General features: G+C 31.2%; 1 protein-coding gene across 1 annotated transcript; it reads left to right on the forward strand.

The window, feature by feature from the left end:
• Positions 1-979: 979 nt before the first annotated feature.
• LOC110033940 (ABC transporter G family member 11-like) lies at positions 980-7,423 on the forward strand. Its single transcript, XM_020738119.1, has 8 exons — positions 980-1,265; positions 3,338-3,417; positions 3,715-4,179; positions 5,332-5,418; positions 5,522-5,653; positions 5,737-5,928; positions 6,407-6,493; positions 6,743-7,423. The coding sequence occupies exons 1-8, from the start codon at positions 980-982 to the stop codon at positions 7,421-7,423; spliced, it is 2,010 nt and encodes a 669-aa protein (XP_020593778.1).
• Positions 7,424-18,490: the final 11,067 nt, after the last annotated feature.

Raw genomic sequence — 18,490 nt, forward strand, 5'->3', positions numbered from 1 at the left:
ATATTCCCTTCATATTCCCCACGTGTTATGCTGCAGGATTTTGAATATTTTTCACGTTATTCATGTGTTATTAGTGTGTTATTAGTGTGTTATTGTTGTGTTATTCATGAATAACACACCAATAACACATTAAAAATGTGAAAAATATTTACAGACATGAATAACACATCAATAACACTCGAATAACACATGAATAATGCGAAAAATATTCATAATAATGCGAAGAAATATTCGGTTGAGCCGGGTCACGCATTTTCAGTATTATTTTCATTTTTTATGCAGTTGAGCACCGACTTTCCACGTGTTAATCCGAGATTGGACTCCGCAAGCAGCTCTAGAGGTGTAGTCCTGATGTAATAATTTTTCACATTTAAGTGCCAAAAACGCAATTTTCGATTGATTCAGCCTTTTCTTACAATTATTTATTTGAAGCTGATTATTTTTCTATAATGTCCCTAATAATTCCCTTAGATCAAATAGAGTCATGTTCTCTGTTTATATGATTTAACACATGCATAATAAAATGAAATAAACATTTGAAAAGTAGTACATTGCTTAACCTACAATCTCGCTGTCTAAGAAAATGGAGACTAGTTGAAGCTATGTATAACATGACTATTTAATTAGAACACATCTTTGACTCCAACTGAATTATCACATTTGTATTTAAAATGAAAAAAACAATGTGTAAAAAGTGTTATATTTTAATAATTAGATATTAAATAATTATATTAAATTATGCTCTAAACATACGTACTTTTGAAACTGCCAGAGACCGATGGTCAACTAAGAACTATTCTTCAATGATCAAATTTAAATTCACTTTTTAATTATTATTTAAGAAATAAATAAAATATAGAATTTTAATAATTACGTCATATATTTTTTTGTCACAATGCATTGGCACTTCTATAAATCTAGCTTTGACAGAACCAGAAATGGTAAGGCTAATTAACTTCTCTTCTGCTAACGCTTAGTTATGTCGCCGGAGAGCTTTTCCTTGACGGTGGTGGTTGACGACGGTGAGGTACCGAAAGGGCGGGCCGAGGGGGCCGTGAGGTCGGAGAGTTGGGCCGGGTCCGGGTCGGGAGAAGCCAAAGGGGTGTTTCTAACGTGGCGGGATCTTAGGGTGACTACTTCGACCGTTAATGGCAAATCTACTGCTATTCTTGCGGGCCTGACGGGTTTCGCCCGGCCCGGCGAAGTTCTTGCAATCATGGGCCCATCGGGTTGCGGGAAGTCTACTTTGCTCGATGCTCTTGCAGGTAACCATTGTCGGAAGAATTATAAAATGTTTTTTGGCTTTTAAAACTACTATTTTTTATTATTTTTGTTCAGAAATATAAAAGTGTATAAAATTAATTTCTCTTCTAGAGATTTTGAGGGAATTATTCTTATTTAAATAAAACTGAGTATTTAAAAGAAGTAAAATCCCAAATTATTTCAATAAGAAAAAAAATTTCATATATTCTAATACTTTATTATTATTTCAGTTGTAATTTAATATGTTATATAAATTATTATTATTAATATATATATAAACATTTAATGTGGAATAATTTAATGTGGAATAATTTAATGTGAGTCTCCTTTATCCATTACATAGCGGTGTTTTTTGGACTCCTTGCTCATTGTTACAGTTTTATTATTATATAAATAATTTATAATATTATATCTTTATAGGCTTATAGGCTATAGCTACAACGCTTATACTACCGGCAAGCAAAGTTGCGCCAGAAAATTTGGAATTGGAGTAAAACATATACATAGGGACTTCGGCACAATATGATTATTTTGATATATAATCAATATATTATGTTGTAACGAAGTGTGCATATATGTTATAATTTTGAAAAACGTAATGGATATTGAACGGATGAAAGAAGAGGTTGAAGTTTTAAGGGTTGAATCAGGGTTGAGGAGAGCTCAACAATGACATAATGAATCCTAAATTTATTTTAAAATGACATAAATTATGTAATAATAGCATAATTGATACTTGAAAATTTTGTTGCTAGGAATGATATAACATAATAAAATCATTTTTGCCGAATTAATTCACACCTCTTCTAGAGATTTTGAGCGAATTATTCTTATTTAAATAAAACTGAGTATTTAAAAGAAGTAAAATCCCAAATTATTTCAATAAGAAAAAAAATTTCATATATTCTAATACTTTATTATTATTTCAGTTGTAATTTAATATGTTATATAAATTATTATTTTTGTTATATATAAAAATATTTAATGTGGAATAATTTACATTGTTATTAATGTGGAATAATTTAATGTGAGTCTCGTTTATCCATTACATTGCGGTGTTTTTTGGACTCCTTACTCACTGTTACAGTTTTATTATTATATAAATAATTTATAATATTATATCTTTATAGGCTTATAGGCTATAGCTACAACACTTATACAACCGGCAAGCAAAGTTGCGCCAGAAAATTTCGGATTGAAGTAAGACTACATATCTAATCAATATACTATATTGTATTGAAGTCTGCATATATTTGAATTTCGCACCTAATAATTTATCATGTTAGATATTGAAAGGGGGGCGCGAGTGGGTGCATGTTGGACTGGAAAGCAGTCCCAGTTCTTCGATTCAGTGGTTGAACCGATAGTTCGACCATTTTTAGAATGACCCAATACGGGATATTGATTTTAACCGAGCCGGACATAACTTGGACCTAGTTCGCAGTCAAACTGGCAGGTCCGGTCCGGTTCATTTTTTAAAACCTCGATATAAACTGAAAAACATCTTTATTTGAAGAAATTATTTTGTCTGTTGTCCACAGATTGACCCAGACAATGGCGCGAACCCAACCACGTGAAATGCACTATGACATGGCTGGATTCATTAAAAAAAAAAATAGAAATTATTTTGTCTGTTGTCCACAGATTGACCCATACAATGGCGCGGATCCAACCACGTGAAATGCACTATGACATGGTTGGATTCATTACAAAAAAAAATTATTCCAAATTTTCATTAAAATAAAATATATTCCGAGAAAAAATGATAATAAAAATATACAATAAATTTTTATTATAATTTTGCCCATCAAATAAATGTTCTGGAAGCTCATTCAATTTTAATAGACAAAATCCAATCTTATACTAACAAGTAATCGATTCTAATTAAACGAGATATTTCCCTGTGAGATTATAAGTAAAAACCAATTTTACGTTAATGATTAATTCTGTGATTAATACTAATACTAAATATAATATTAATTTGTCAATGTTGATCAATGTTAACAACAATACTTAGCTAAACTCTTCCTAGTATTAAACAAATACTCTAATTATTTTCCCCTACTTGCTGCAGGGAGATTAGCGTCAAGGATGAGCCAATCAGGGACCATTCTAGCTAACGGTCGAAAGCAAACACTTGCATATGGGACGTCGGTAAAGTCAAACCTTCACTTCAATTGAGTGGTCAAATTTTAATGATTATTTTTTTCACATTTTTCTGCATTTTTCTCATGTAGCTTTCTGTCCACACACTAAATATCATAATAAATTACAAAATAGAATTTCATGCTAACTAAATCCCTTTAGAAAAAAAATCAATTAAATAGTCAATTTAATGGCTTCAATGTTTCAAATACTTTATCTTCGTAGCAAACAAAATACTTCTTAAGATTCAAATATTTTGACACGAATGTTGAAAATATATAACACATATGTGTCTAACTTTTGTAGGCATATGTTACTCAAGATGATGTTCTTATGACAACCTTAACTGTAAGAGAAGCCTTATACTATTCTGCAGAGCTATTACTTCCTGATGCATTATCCAAGGCTCAGAAGCGAGAGAGAGCAGATACAGTGATGTTAGAGATGGGCTTACAGGATGCCATGAACACAAGAATTGGAGGTCGAAACACGAAAGGCATAAGCGGCGGGCAAAGAAGACGACTTAGCATTTGTATAGAGATTTTGACTCGACCGAAGCTATTATTTCTTGATGAGCCTACAAGCGGGTTGGATAGTGCGGCATCGTACCATGTGATGAGCCGAATAGTGGACCTTGCGCATCGACATGGGAGGACTGTCATTGCTTCTATTCACCAGCCGAGCTCTGAAGTTTTTCATTTATTCGATAGTTTGTGTCTTTTATCATCTGGAGAAACGGTTTATTTTGGCAACATTTCATTGACTAATGAGGTATGTTCATTGCAATATTAAATATTAAGGGGCATTTACATACACATGTATACCAACCAATTCCTATGCATTTACATTTCGTACACTTATACTTTGCCTTTTATGTATAATTATATCACCCAAATTAATCTTTCATATAACATGAAAAATGCATATGTGAGGTGACATATGTGTAAATCTTAAACTTTTGACGTTAGACATGTAAATAGATTGGAATTGAGAGTAGTATGTATGCATGTAATTCTTCCTATTAAATAATAGTTCCTCTGCTAGCTTGGCGTGTGCTTTTTGACTTGAGCTCTTTATTCATTTATTCATCTTTGGATTTAGGTAAAATGAGCCGGTTTTAGATGGTTTCGCAAGCCTTCTTCATAAGTATAGTTTAGTTGCCAGCTTTAGTATTTAAAATTTACAATTATGCTTTAAATTTGGGACACTCATGTAATACTTGATTTATGGTAGAGCTATTAATAATTTGATTTTTAACCAATTTGATTTTGCATATTTCAACTTCATTAGTTTAATATATGTAGGGAAGCATTTATTCAACATCGTGCAGATTGCAGTATGTCGATAAAGTTTTGGACTTTTATTATTGAAATTAAAGACTTGTTTCTATATGTTAAGAAAGTTAATGTTTGTGCTTGGAAAGAAAAAGAAAAAAAATCGAACTTCAATAAAGACTTGTTTCGTGCATACACATATCATAACGAATGACTTATTTATTTCACATTAGCTACATTTCCATAGGAATTTATGCACATATTTGATCTATTGTAGCATGCCTAAGTGGGAAATGTTATTTTAGCGAAAGAGAGAGCGAGATTTTTCATTTAGAAAATTTTGGACTTTTATTATTGAAATTAAAGACTTGTTTCTATATGTTAAGAAAGTTAATGTTTGTGCTTGGAAAGAAAAAGAAAAAAAATCGAACTTCAATAAAGACTTGTTTCGTGCATACACATATCATAACGAATGACTTATTTATTTCACATTAGCTACATTTCCATAGGAATTTATGTACATATTTGATCTATTGTAGCATGCCTAAGTAGAAAATGTTATTTTAGCGAAAGAGAGAGAGAGATTTTTCATTTAGAAATACTTAATTTACATGTTAATTTTAACAAAACTGTTTATATATGCATGCAGTTCTTTGCGTCCAATGGTTTTCCATGCCCACAAATGAAGAACCCTTCTGATCATTTTCTTCAAATAATCAATAAAGACTTCAAAGTGGTTAGTTTCTCGTTGGCACAACTTAGTTGGCACAACTTAGTTGGCAGATGAGCAACACAAGATAACTAATACTACTTCATTCATCTCTCTTTTGCAAATTAAGGTCATTGAAGAAGGAAGCGAAAGTCATCCCACACAGCACACTCCTCATGCAATAAACACACTCATAAAATCATATAAATCTTCTACCATTTTCCAACAAGTGGTGGCGCAAGTAATTCAAAGTAGCAGCATGGTAAGCCTAGCTTTTATATTATAACAAATAAATAATATATATATCATTTTGTAGGCTTATTTTGTCTAATTGTACTTTGGTAGGAAGGAGAAATAGTGAAGAAGGGAAGTCAAGCTGGCTTCATCACTCAATGCTCTGTGCTCACAAGGAGATCATTTACAAATATGTATAGAGATCCAGGCTATTATTGGCTGAGACTAGCTATTTATTTGGCTATCTGTTTGTGCATTGGAACCATCTTTTATGATATTGGCGTTGATTATCAATCAATTCAGGTCATATTTCTCTCATTATCAGTCTTACATGATTCATAAAACAGCATGTTTTATTTCTTCTCTTCCACCTACTCTGGAATAACGTGTATCACACATATATTTTACCGACACAAGAATTTTCATTAAAAACTAATGTTTTTCGCTTAAGCGGTACTCGAATTATTAAACACATGAGGGATGACCAGGGCTCGTATAATAGCATCCGCTCATTCCTTTTGTAATATATATATATATATATATATTCCATGTAGTATTGTAATTTCTAAAAAATCTTGCTAGCAACATCATAGAACCTCTCAAGAGTGTCAAAAAATAGAAAAATAAAATTGATCAATGAGAAATCTGATTTCAAAATATTGGTAGCTATTTATAAAATGATTAACAACTAAGTGATTGCTTCTTAATAACTAGAAGTGTTCAATGTACTGCAAAATGAGTTGTTGATATAATTTTGTCTAACTATGCTAAGAAATTTCAGGCCCGAGGCTCATTGCTCATGTTCGTAGCTGGATACCTTACTTTCATGGCCATTGGCGGGTTTCCTTCTTTCGTGGAGGATCTAAAGGTCAGTCAAATCTAACAATTTTATTATTTAGAATTTGTTTCTCCTTGTAGTATTTTTAATATGAAAATCTATAATTCATGGGCATTAAAATGATTATAAATGGCAGAAAAGCTGATTGCAAGGCTACAGCATTTTATTTGTTTTATGTGTAGATGATTACTCCACTATGGGTGAATTTAAGAAACATTTTGATCCCCTTTGATTGATACTGCATGATTATGACAAGTTCTTTTTTTTTTCTTTTAATAGATTTTTCATCGGGAGAGATTAAATGGGCATTGTAGCCCAACCGCATTCACCATTGCGAACATGCTCTCTTCTATGCCATTTATACTCGTAATATCTGTCTTCCCGGCTGCAATTGCGTACTACATGGTTGGTCTTCAGAGAGACCCGCAACATTTCATATTTTTTGTTCTTGTACTCTACTCAAGCATGTTGCTTGTCGAGGGTCTCATGATGATAGTTGCAAGCATTGTCCCCGACTACCTAATGGGCATTATCACCGGTGCTGCCATACAAGCGATGATGGTCCTTGCTTGTGGCTTTTTCCGTCTGCCTGATGACTTGCCGAAGCCAATATGGAAGTATCCGCTATACTATATTGCATTTCATAAATATGCAAATCAAGCATACTACAAGAATGAATTTTTGGGGCTAAGTTTTAGTGGCATTAGAGGAACAAATTCTTCACTTTCTGGGGAGGAGGTTTTGAGGGATTATTGGCAAATGGAACTTGGCTATTCAAAGTGGGTTGATCTTGCTATCTTGCTTGGAATGGTGGTGGCTTATAGATTATTATTTTGGGTTGCAATTAAAGTTGGTGAGGAAGTAAAGCCCTTGGTGAAGTATTTCATGCTTGGCAAGAGAAGGCATGTCTTAGATTTGTCACCCTCAATTTCAATTGTGGTGACAAACTCAAAAATTTAGAGAAGTATTTTAATTGATATATTCCACTTTATACCTATATTTATAAAAGTGTTATTTTCATGATTCAAATATTTGACTCAATATTGTAATTAACACAACGTAGCATCATTCTTTAGATTCATCCCCTAAAGAATTGAATAGTTTGTAGATATCATATAACTAAACTAATCTATTGCTCACGAATAAATATGTTTTATTGTAATGCACCCCAATTATTTATCTGGAGAGGTTTTTATTCCTTAAATTGTATCAATGTAAAAGATGAAAAGTTTATGGCAAGTTATATGGCTATAATAACTCATGAATGGGTCTTTTTGTATTTTTATTTATGTGTAAAATAAGAAGTTTGTTATTTTGCATATTATTTTTTAAAGCATATGTTGAACTATTATATTGTTTGGTAAATAGAATTTTTTGTAGTAACTCTGAAGTGTCAATTGATTACAGAATGATCTATCCATAAATTAATCCTAAAAAATTATGATAAATTTGTGTTTTAAGGTATGTTATACAACAAAACTTCTCAACTACCTAAAAGTCCTAAGATTTTGTTCTCGCTGCCATCTTTTTGTCCATGACTTGGATGTTTATAAAAGTGTTAAAAATATGAGCATTCATACCTGAAAAACTTTTAACATCACAAATACTACTATTTTATCATACCCTAGAGGTCTCATCAAATATTATGGCATCATTACCCTCTTACTCTTTACCTAGTCATTCTTTTAGTGCATATGCTAGTTTGCAGATTCTAGTATGTTAATCAATATGGTGAACTAAACTATTTTCCTGACTAAAAGATTTGTAATCAAATGCCTATTCAAGCTGTAGAAGATAATGACAATCTAATTACGTATAATTCAAATTTTTGTGGAGATCAAATGATAATAATTATGCCAATAGTTGTACTAACTCATTTGAATCACATCGCAAAATTCATGATCAGATGGAGAAGTTTAGGTTAGAAGTTACTATTCCTCAATTATCATCTCCCCCAGCTAATAATCTTTATTAACTTGTTAATATTGCACATGTTGCTCAACTACTTTCTCATTTTATAGCTAAGAATATCAAATATGAAGGTGACACACAATAAATCTCTTGAATCCTTAGATGAGGCCAGTGTCGGCGACCAAAGTAATATAAGTAGCCTTTACTGTTGCACTGCACTTGCACTTAGATGTTGTGTTAGAACACTTTCGTTAAATGGTGTGCTAGGCTAGGGCTAGAATGTTAATATTTTTTATGTCTAGCTATAGTTCTCTAATGGTTTGGTTGCCCTAGCCAGACATCTTTTTAGTGTGCTTCCTCTTGTGTGTTTATTATAAGTAGACTTGCACACTAGTATATTGATGTGCCTAAACTTATAGGGACATCAGTCGACCATACAATGCAAGTGAACATGTGAAGTAGAAATGCAGTTAGATAGTAACACATATCGATCTCAGAGCAAAAAAATCATCAGTCTATGAATTCGATTAACCTAGCTTTTGAATCCTAAAATGTTAATAAAATAGAATAGATAAAAAATAAAAAAAAAAAATAGAAAAAGTGGGAAAAATCTTTAGAGTTCCTTCAAGATAATGAGGCTCGTATCTCTATGACTCGAGGAACATGGTGATCATGGATTTCCTAAATATTTTTTAGCGTGATTGTTACAAATCAAGGATATGTTACTCCTTGCGCCTATGTTTAAGTCGAAAGAAGCCTAGAACCCATGAAGTTAAGGCTTCCTCAATCCTCATGGCATTTTGTAAGATTATTTTGATCCCAAAACAATTGCAAAATTCCACTAGAATATATCCATTCTCTCATAATTTTATGGTTAACCCTTTTTTTTTTTCCCACCACACAACAGTTAGAAGTTATAGTTTCACATAACATTTTAACATCTTAGTTGGCATGACTAGGGAGTAAACTAATATTGGAGGTTAACTAGCAACATAGGCTAGAAAAGCACAAGAATAGACACTACAGAAAAACATTTCAGAAAATCGTGATAAATACCAATACCCTTACATCATAGAGAATGAAGAAAAGACTAGTCATGCATTGTCGAGAAAACCACTGACACAAAATTCATACAGATCTTCATTTTAAGAAATGAACAATAGTAAAAAATTACAACAAAACTTATCTTCTCCACAAGAATAGAGATCTCACCAAAAACTAATGGTAGAAACTCCCCTCTTGAGGTTTCATCCCAAAATAATGAGTGAAACCTAAGAAGAAAGCTTTCTTTACTCAAACCCCTCTTTTCTTTATAACCTCTAGCCGCCTATGATGCCTTAATTTCAGCATCATGAGTTAATTTATAGGAAAAAATTTGCAAAGGAAAGAAATATCTTACCAAAATAAGTTTTCATATACTAGTATGGATGCGCAACAAATATGGTGCTGGTGCGCTGAGTCTACGGTGCGGGTGCACTGAAGTTTGAACAATCGCGCGGGCATAAGCTTGCAAATTCCAGTGTGGGTGTTTTAGACTAGGTGCGCAAATATTGAACACAACGTAGGCGTGCAGGGGTTAAAGTGGGTGCACAATCTTGGCGATGCAGGTGCATTGGTCCAAAATCATTGTATTGTACTTATTTTCATTCTTTTTCTCTCTAAATTTGTGTTGACTATGTTTCCTGTACAAGTAAGATAAAACATACATTTCTCAAGCATAATATAGTATAATAAGATGTAAAACATGGGAAAATGTGCTGCCAAAATATCACATATGTCATTCTTATCATATCCCTAAAACATACCTATTATATACCTTCAAGTAATTACATAGCTCAGTTGGATTTTAAGAGAAAAAAAATGGAATCTTGGAGTATTCTAAGCTTTTCAATTTGCCTTATGAAGCGTTATGGGAAGAGATAAATATCATTTGAGGATTAATTATATTTAATGATGAAAAACTCAATTCCTTGCCTTAATTTCATTCGTTCTCTTCTTTAAGACATTTTAGTTACTATCAAATTTTGTGTTTGTTTAAGGGATCTTTATCTTACCTCAAGAGTTCTTGAGCATCATTTTTAGAGGGTTAACCAACTTTGATATTACGTAACTTTCTTCCTTGATGTCTGACTTTAGAGAGATTCCATTAAGTACTTGTAATCTCTATTACTTAAGCCCCACTTGACACCTTTACAATTTTCTTTTCCCTTTGAATTTTTTTTGTCCCAACCTCAAGCTTTTTTCTCAGGGCTTTTTACTTTTTGTTTGATGTTTTCTTTTGATTTTAATTTTTGCTTTTCTTTCTCTTTTTTCCTAAAAATTATTATATCTAGTTAACAAATTTTCTTTATTTTTCATAATTAAAGGGGGTGTTTCTTTAGTAATAGATTTTACAATGATAGTTTAATTTCTTCCCCTTAGGTTATACTCAATGTTAAAGTTAAGTTAAAATGAAATTGGTTACTATAAAAAAAAGAAGACTTAAAAACAGTTTTGGTTTTACATTAAATCTTTAAAGTACACTTCATTTAATAGTCTATAAACCATCCTAAGTGAAAGATTAAAGTCGTTAAGTCCTAAAATTCTATTGTTGAACATTAAAATATTTTTCCTTAACGATATTTATCTTTTTCTCAAAAAGATTTTTATATGTAAATTTGAACTGTTAGAATTTTGTTACAAGAGTTACCTCATAAGTATAAATTTGTTACTGAGCAATGTGACATACATTCAGGTTTTCAATAGCTCAAACTTGGTTAATGTCATACATGTTTAACATCCATGTGCTAACTTGTCTAATCATAACATCAAAACAGCAATACGAGGTTAGTCTCAATAATTTTCAATGAAATACAAGATCAGGTAATATTCTTTCAAGGTATATGAAACAAAATAGGAAAAATAGGTCAGCATGTGAGAAGCGATATAAAATTGAAAGCAAACAAAAGAATATCATGTCAAACAAAAAACAATCATCATACATGCAACTACTAGTGAAATTACATAATAAAAAAGCCATAAAGTAATACACCTCAAAGTCTATCATACGCACTACATATTCTAAAAATAAAAAAGCAACACTCCCCCCTAACAACGGTCTACTACTCTGTGGATATCAAGACAACCAAAAAAAGAAAAACACAAACAACACCACATGTAACAAAAAAAATGAACAAGATACTCATAATACAAAATGCAAATCCTAAGGTAGCACTTGGCTTGCCTCCCAAGGAAGCTCTTGGTTTAACGTCCTCAGCCAAACATTGCTGCTGAGCTACCACTTAGACTAGGTCTCCAAAATCTATATGTCACTTAAGTAGTCCTTGATCGTTCATTTCAAATTCAGATTTTCCTGAGGTTTCCAGTAGGGTCATGTTCTTGGTCTATTCCTAAAAATTTCAATCATGTTTAAGCATTGATGTAGGCTTTGCAGCAACCTCTCACTTTCAGCCAGATAATCATTATTGGCTTTGACAGGTAGACTAAGTTCGTCTCCTAATAAGGATGGACTTAGTGGCCTACCAGAAGATTAATATTTTTATTAGCCAAATTCCTCAGAAATTCATTAATTATTCGTTGCTCTTACAAGTGAACATCCTTGGATTAAATAGATTGGATTTTTATCACCCGAGTTACAGTTTCAGTTTTTTGAATTTGATCATTCCTATTAGCTCGTGGATGGTCTAACAATTTTAAGACATTAAATGTAACTTTTTTATCATGTTCTCACAAAATTATTATCCCATCCTGAATATCAATAATAACCCTTCATATGGCTAAGAATCTAAGAATGATCTCCCAAAAATCACATGCATTCCCTTATCAGCTTTTAAACCTTATATTACAAAATTAGCTAGAAAAGTGAATTTATCCACAATGAAAGACAAGCTTTCAACTTTTCTAAGAGAATGAGCCACAAATTGATCTATTAATTGAAGGGTCAAATTTGTAGTCTTGAATCTCATCTTCGTAGTTGTGTGAAAATGTTCAGAGGCATTAGATTGACACTGGCTCCTCGGCCACAGAGTGTTAGTCCTTAAAATTCAGTTCCTATATAATAGGGAATGGTGAAACTATCAGGGTCCTTGCTAGATTTTTGTAACCTTTGAGGAAAAAAGGTGGAAGTCTCTCAGTTGGGTCATCAAGGATGATAGGGAAACTGTTCCAAAGGAAGGTTTCACAAGACTTTTGGAGTTATCTCAGTAATATTGGGTAGTGCTCCTGAGGATATATTGTTTATTGAGTTTTCCAGTTGTCCTAATTAAGTTTCTAAATTTTTTATGGCTGCAACTTAGCTCTGTAAAGTGTTCCTTATTTGAATAACTAACTCCTCAATAGGTGACTTCTTTTGGGGTTGGGAGTTAACATGAAATCCTGATGGATGTTAGGGTTTTTGAGTTGATTTTTTGGTCTTTGCAAACTACCTATAGGGTTGTTCTTGTTGTTTCCTCATTGCTGGTTATTTTTATTTCAAGAGAAATTGGGATGGTTCCTCCAGCCTGGGCTGTAGGTGTTGGAATATAAGTTATGACCATGATTTCCTATGGCATTCATAGATTCTAAGGTGGAGATTCTAGGATCTATAACCAGTCCTTGATCTAACACTTCATTAGCTGGTAGTCCATACATAGGATTCATCCCTAGATTGTCCAGTTTTTTTGAAAATTACAACTACTTGGGTGGTCGAGATAGCTAAGAAATCAAATTTATGAACATTAGTTATCTTCTGGGTGTAACTCTTTTAGGTCATTGGAAATTATTATTGGTATTTCATCTATCAATTGGCAGAATTCATCAAAAGGTTTGGACAGTAATGACCCTCCTGTAGCAGCATCTATTATGGACTTTAAGGGACCTACCAGTCCATTGTAAAAGGTTTGATTGATTAGCTAATATGGTAAGCTATGATGTGGGCATCTCTTAACTAAGTCCTTAAATCTCTCTCAGGGCTCAAAAATAGACTCTCCATCAATTTGGTTAAATGAGGTGATGTCATTCTTAAGTTTTGTAATTTTGGATGGAGAAAAGTATTTAGCTGGAAATGCTTAGTCATTTCATGTCATGATTGATACTGGGCCAAGGGAATTAAGCCATACTTTAGCCTTATACCTCAAGGAAAACGGAAAAATTCTTAGTCTAACGACATTGTTGGCAACATTGTTGTTCTGGAAGGTAGCACACAGTTCAAGAAGTTGAGGTATTTAGTGGAAAATCCCCTAAACGAGTTGTTTTGAACTAATAGAATTATGGTAGGTTGCGGTTCAAAGGTATTGGCTTCAATAGATGGGTAGTTTATGCTCATGTGGATGTCCTCAACAAAAGGGTTGGTGTACTCCCTAAGTGGTTTCTAAGTGGGGGTGCAGGTTCAACCATCTCAACAAGTGTTTCAAGAAACAAGTGTGATCTCCTAAGACATCTAAGAGTGTGCTCGATCTCAAGGTTAAAAGGGGCGAGATTAGCCTCAACTCCTTTGAGCAAAAACAAAACTCTAAAATTTACAACACACAATCACACTTACCCGCACAAGTCAATCAACAATCTCACATGCAAATGTATACACTACACGAAAACAAAAATAAAAGAAAATAGAGATTAAATTAATAACAAAATTTTTTGGTTTTTTGGCTTTTTCTCTTTCTTATTTTTTTTAGCTTTCAAAATTTTCAAAACCTGTAAAAGAAAACATAATACAAATATAGACGTGGCAATAAAAATAAAAAAAAATAAAAGAAATAATAAGAAATAGGAATGCTAAACTTAGATCCTATGTTTTTCAGCTAAAGTTTTTCTATAAGAAGAAACAATTACTAAAATTTCTTTCCTTAGCAACAGTGCCAAAAACTTGACGTGTTAAAACTTATCAATATGTAAGTCAGCCTCACAACACAAGTGCACGTGTCAAGCAGTAATGCGGTTAAACAGTACTGCATATCGATTATTTTAATAGAAAATCGTTAGTCTACGAATCCGGTGAATCTAGCTTTGTTGTTTCACAATGTCGATTTGAATCTTAGAATCCTAATAAGATATAATAAATCACAGGCATACAAAACAAATAAAGCAGGAAAAATTTCGAGATTTCCTTCGAGATAATGAGGCTCATGCCTTTGTGATTTGGGGATCATGGTGATCATGCATTTTCTAAATACTTTCATATGTAATTATTGCCAATCAAAGATATGTTACTCCTTATGTCTATGTATAGGTCAAAAGAAACATAGGGGGAAATTGTCTTACAAGTAAAATTGTTATATTTTTTTTAAAATAAATTTAATCTTATTTTTAATAAAAAAATTATAATTAAATCACTAATTTATACTTATCCTCAGATAAATTTAATGAGTCATTAGACACGATATATAACCATTTTTTATATAGAAAAATAAGAAATGATATTATTTTCTTTGGAGTATAACATCATTTTTCTTATTACTTCATGCCCATCTAATTTTAATTATGGGTGGACTTACCAAGTGGTGAGGGATTGTTTCCCTCGAAAAAAAATTATCTATAGTTATGTATCTTTAAAATATATTCCTCTTATTAGTTCTATTCCCCCCCCCCTGGTTATTTTTATTTGCCCTGATGGTCTCACAACGATAAGAAAAAACAAGGATGGTCTCACCACGAGGAGAAAAAGCAGGGATGGTATGCTGGATAAGCCAATAAGAAGAAAACAATCCGTAAAAAAAGTTCTACAGTGGTAGTTTACAAAGAAGAAGAAAGGCACTGGAGATAGGATTTTATGAAAGAACATGATTAGAAAATGGGCAAAGAAATCCTCAACACCACATTGCAGATTCATTAGTGGGAGGAAGAGCAACCAATCATATCGTGGGATTACATGCTAGCATGCAAATGGAAGCTAATAGGAACCTTGAGAAAACTAATTTCTAAGGTGGTTGAGATGGTCATAGAGAGGAAAGTTGAATTAGATTTTAGGTCCTTCAACATTTAATATTGATTCTTTATAAATTTATTTTAAAATTTTTTTTTTTTTTACTTTTGAACATAATATATCACGTTAAATGTTTAGGCCTTATATTTCATACTATTTAAAAATCAATTGTTAAATCCTGAAATAACATGTCCAACACGTTAAACCAATTTAATTAGATATAATAAAAAATTAGTCAAATATTATTATGAATTTAACAACTTCTGGATTTGATAAATCCATGTTTAATGGATCTACAAGTTAGATTTAAATAAATCCTAGTTTTAACCAAATTGTTTATTTATCTTTACCTAAGTTACATTGTATTCTCTTAAGAGAAAGGAGAGAGAGAAGAGTGTGATATGAAATATAAAGTTTTTTGCTGTTAAACTCCTTAGCTCCTAGAAATAGATATTATAAAGAAAAAAAAAAATAGATTATCTATGATTCATGTTATACAATATATATTTTTTTCCACAAAAGTAAATCAATTGAGCCATGATAATAATTATTTTGTTATTTTTATTTATCTTTATTTGAGATACCAAATAAATAATTTATTTTTTTCAACATTATTTCTTTTGTTTCAGAAATATATTAAGCATTATATAATAATCATTATTGGTTGTCCGCTCGAAGTCTCTATTTTTTCAACCACATGCACTCCCCAATCCTCTTCTATTTTAAAAAAGCTCGATGGTATGCCTTCATTTTAAAAATGTTATGATAGTTTGTCTTTACTCTTAAAAATAGTTGATTATCTTTATTTTGAAAAATGACTGATGATTTATCTTTATTGTTTAAAATGACAAAACAGTATGTTTTAATACTTCCGTGGCCGACCATGCTTAATTTTTTTAAATTTTTTTTACCAATGTTTAAATTTAATATTATTTGATTTTAAATTATTAGATTTTAAATGATTTATTTATTTAACATGAATTATGAATATTTGATTGATAATTTTGAATTATTCATATTGATATTATGATTTTTTAGTAAGTTTAAATAATTTGATCATTTTTTAAAGAGAAAAAAACCAATGATCTAGAATATTTATAAATTTTATTTTTTATATAATAAGTTTGCTCGCCCCTAATTGCAATCTCATGCTTATGCATTTGAAAGGTCTCAAATAAAAAAAAATATATTGATTAAAAATTTAAACTCCAAACCAATAAACTAAAGTGGACAGATTGGGAGAAAATTTTCAAACAAAATTCCATATCAAGTGAAGTTATAAATTATAGAAAGTTTGACTATATATAAAAAGGCAATGAAAATAAATAAACTATCAGTGCATATTTACAAAGAATTTCTTTTAATAAATTCATAAAAAGACATTTTATAAACTATTCAGATTAGGGTTGTCAAAAAAGCTCGTTGTTCGCGAATAATTCCTGTTCAGTTCGTCGATATGTTCGTATAGTGTTCGATTTGTTCGATAAGTAAACGAGACGAACGTGAACACATTTTTTTTCGTTCGGTTAGTTAAACGAACCAAACACGGACAGTTATGCGTTCGTTCATGTTCGAATCTAAATGAACCAAACACGAACCGTGATGCGTTCGTTCGTGTTCAAATCGTTATTATTAGAAATATAAAATAATTTAAAATAATTATATATAAAAAATTTATGATATTTTTATAAATTATTATATATTATAAATTAAATTTTATAAATTATTATATATAATAAATTAATAGTAATAATATATTAATATACTATATTAATAATATACTAATAGAGAAATTATATATTTATTTAACTTAAATTATTTATATACATTAGTATTAGGGATGTCAAACTGACTCGTCGTTCTCGAATAGCTCGTTTTATTTTCTTGTACGACTCGTTCGTTAAGAAACGAACATGATCAGTGACTTCACGAACAATTTCGAACACGAACTTATTTCAATTTAATTTATATATTAAATTAAATATATAAATTTCATATTCCCATAGTTTTGAGATTTCAATTTAATTTACTTTTTTTTACTTTAATATATAGCCCAAATTCTTCCCATTGCAATTGCTGAATTTACAAAGAATTTCATTTTTCTTTTTTTTTTCTTTTGTAATGCTGAAATTCTTAAACTAATTAAATATATATAACAATTTTTATTAGATTTCTTTGACCATAGCTGGAATTGAAAACCTTAAATGATCAAATGCGTCAAAACAATTTCATTGCTATTTCCATTGATTTTGATGCCAACCTTATCATGACACAATTTTAAGTCATTTCATATGCATGAATACAATTGAAAATTATAAAAATTTTAGACCGTACAGCAACAAAAATAAAATCTAATAGGAAAAAAGATAAAAAGATTTGTGAACTTCTCAAAATTATTCAATTTATTTTAAGATAAATAAATTGGTTACCACAATCAAGAGGAAAACAAAAAATTAGCATTACTGGGAAGAGAAGAAAATGAGAAGCGTTAAAAGCAGAATATCTTTCATGTGAATACAAATGGCTTCAAACGGAGCAAAAGAAAACAATATTAGGTAAAGGTAAGAAATTCTGCTTAATCAAAAAAGTTCCATTTACTCAATTATCCGCGCAGTAAACCGTACAGCATCCAGAACTAGCTTTGCACAAAATGAGACAGTTCGCCAACAGTAAAACTTCATTCCCTGCAAGAATAAGAGAACAAGTTTTCACCGTACAGATTAATCCGAGAAATGCTTGAGAACGTGTCATATGATGTTCATGGAATATGATAACAATATATAACAATTTTATCTGAATCTCAATTTTGGTAAAATTGGTGCAGAGCATAGGCATGTGCATTTTTTTATTTTTATTTTTTTGGTTACATAGAATGCTTTTAGCAGCTCCCAATAGATGTGATAGCGAGACAAAGTGATGATAGGATGCTTCATAATCCATTGCTCTTCAAAAACAGTTGTTCAAGTAACATGTATCTTACACTACTACTAATCATACGAGTATGCAGCATTGTATTTCAGGAGGATTCACATATATCATACAATTCATATACATACTTGAATATCTAACACCGAAACTTTTTTTTTCTTTTGTAATGCTGAAATTCTTAAACTAATTAAATATATATAACAATTTTTATTAGATTTCTTTGACCATAGCTGGAATTGAAAACCTTAAATGATCAAATGCGTCAAAACAATTTCATTGCTATTTCCATT

Source organism: Phalaenopsis equestris, unplaced genomic scaffold (genome assembly GCF_001263595.1).
Source record: "Phalaenopsis equestris unplaced genomic scaffold, ASM126359v1 Scaffold001310, whole genome shotgun sequence".
In the NCBI taxonomy this organism is placed as follows: Eukaryota; Viridiplantae; Streptophyta; class Magnoliopsida; order Asparagales; family Orchidaceae; genus Phalaenopsis; species Phalaenopsis equestris.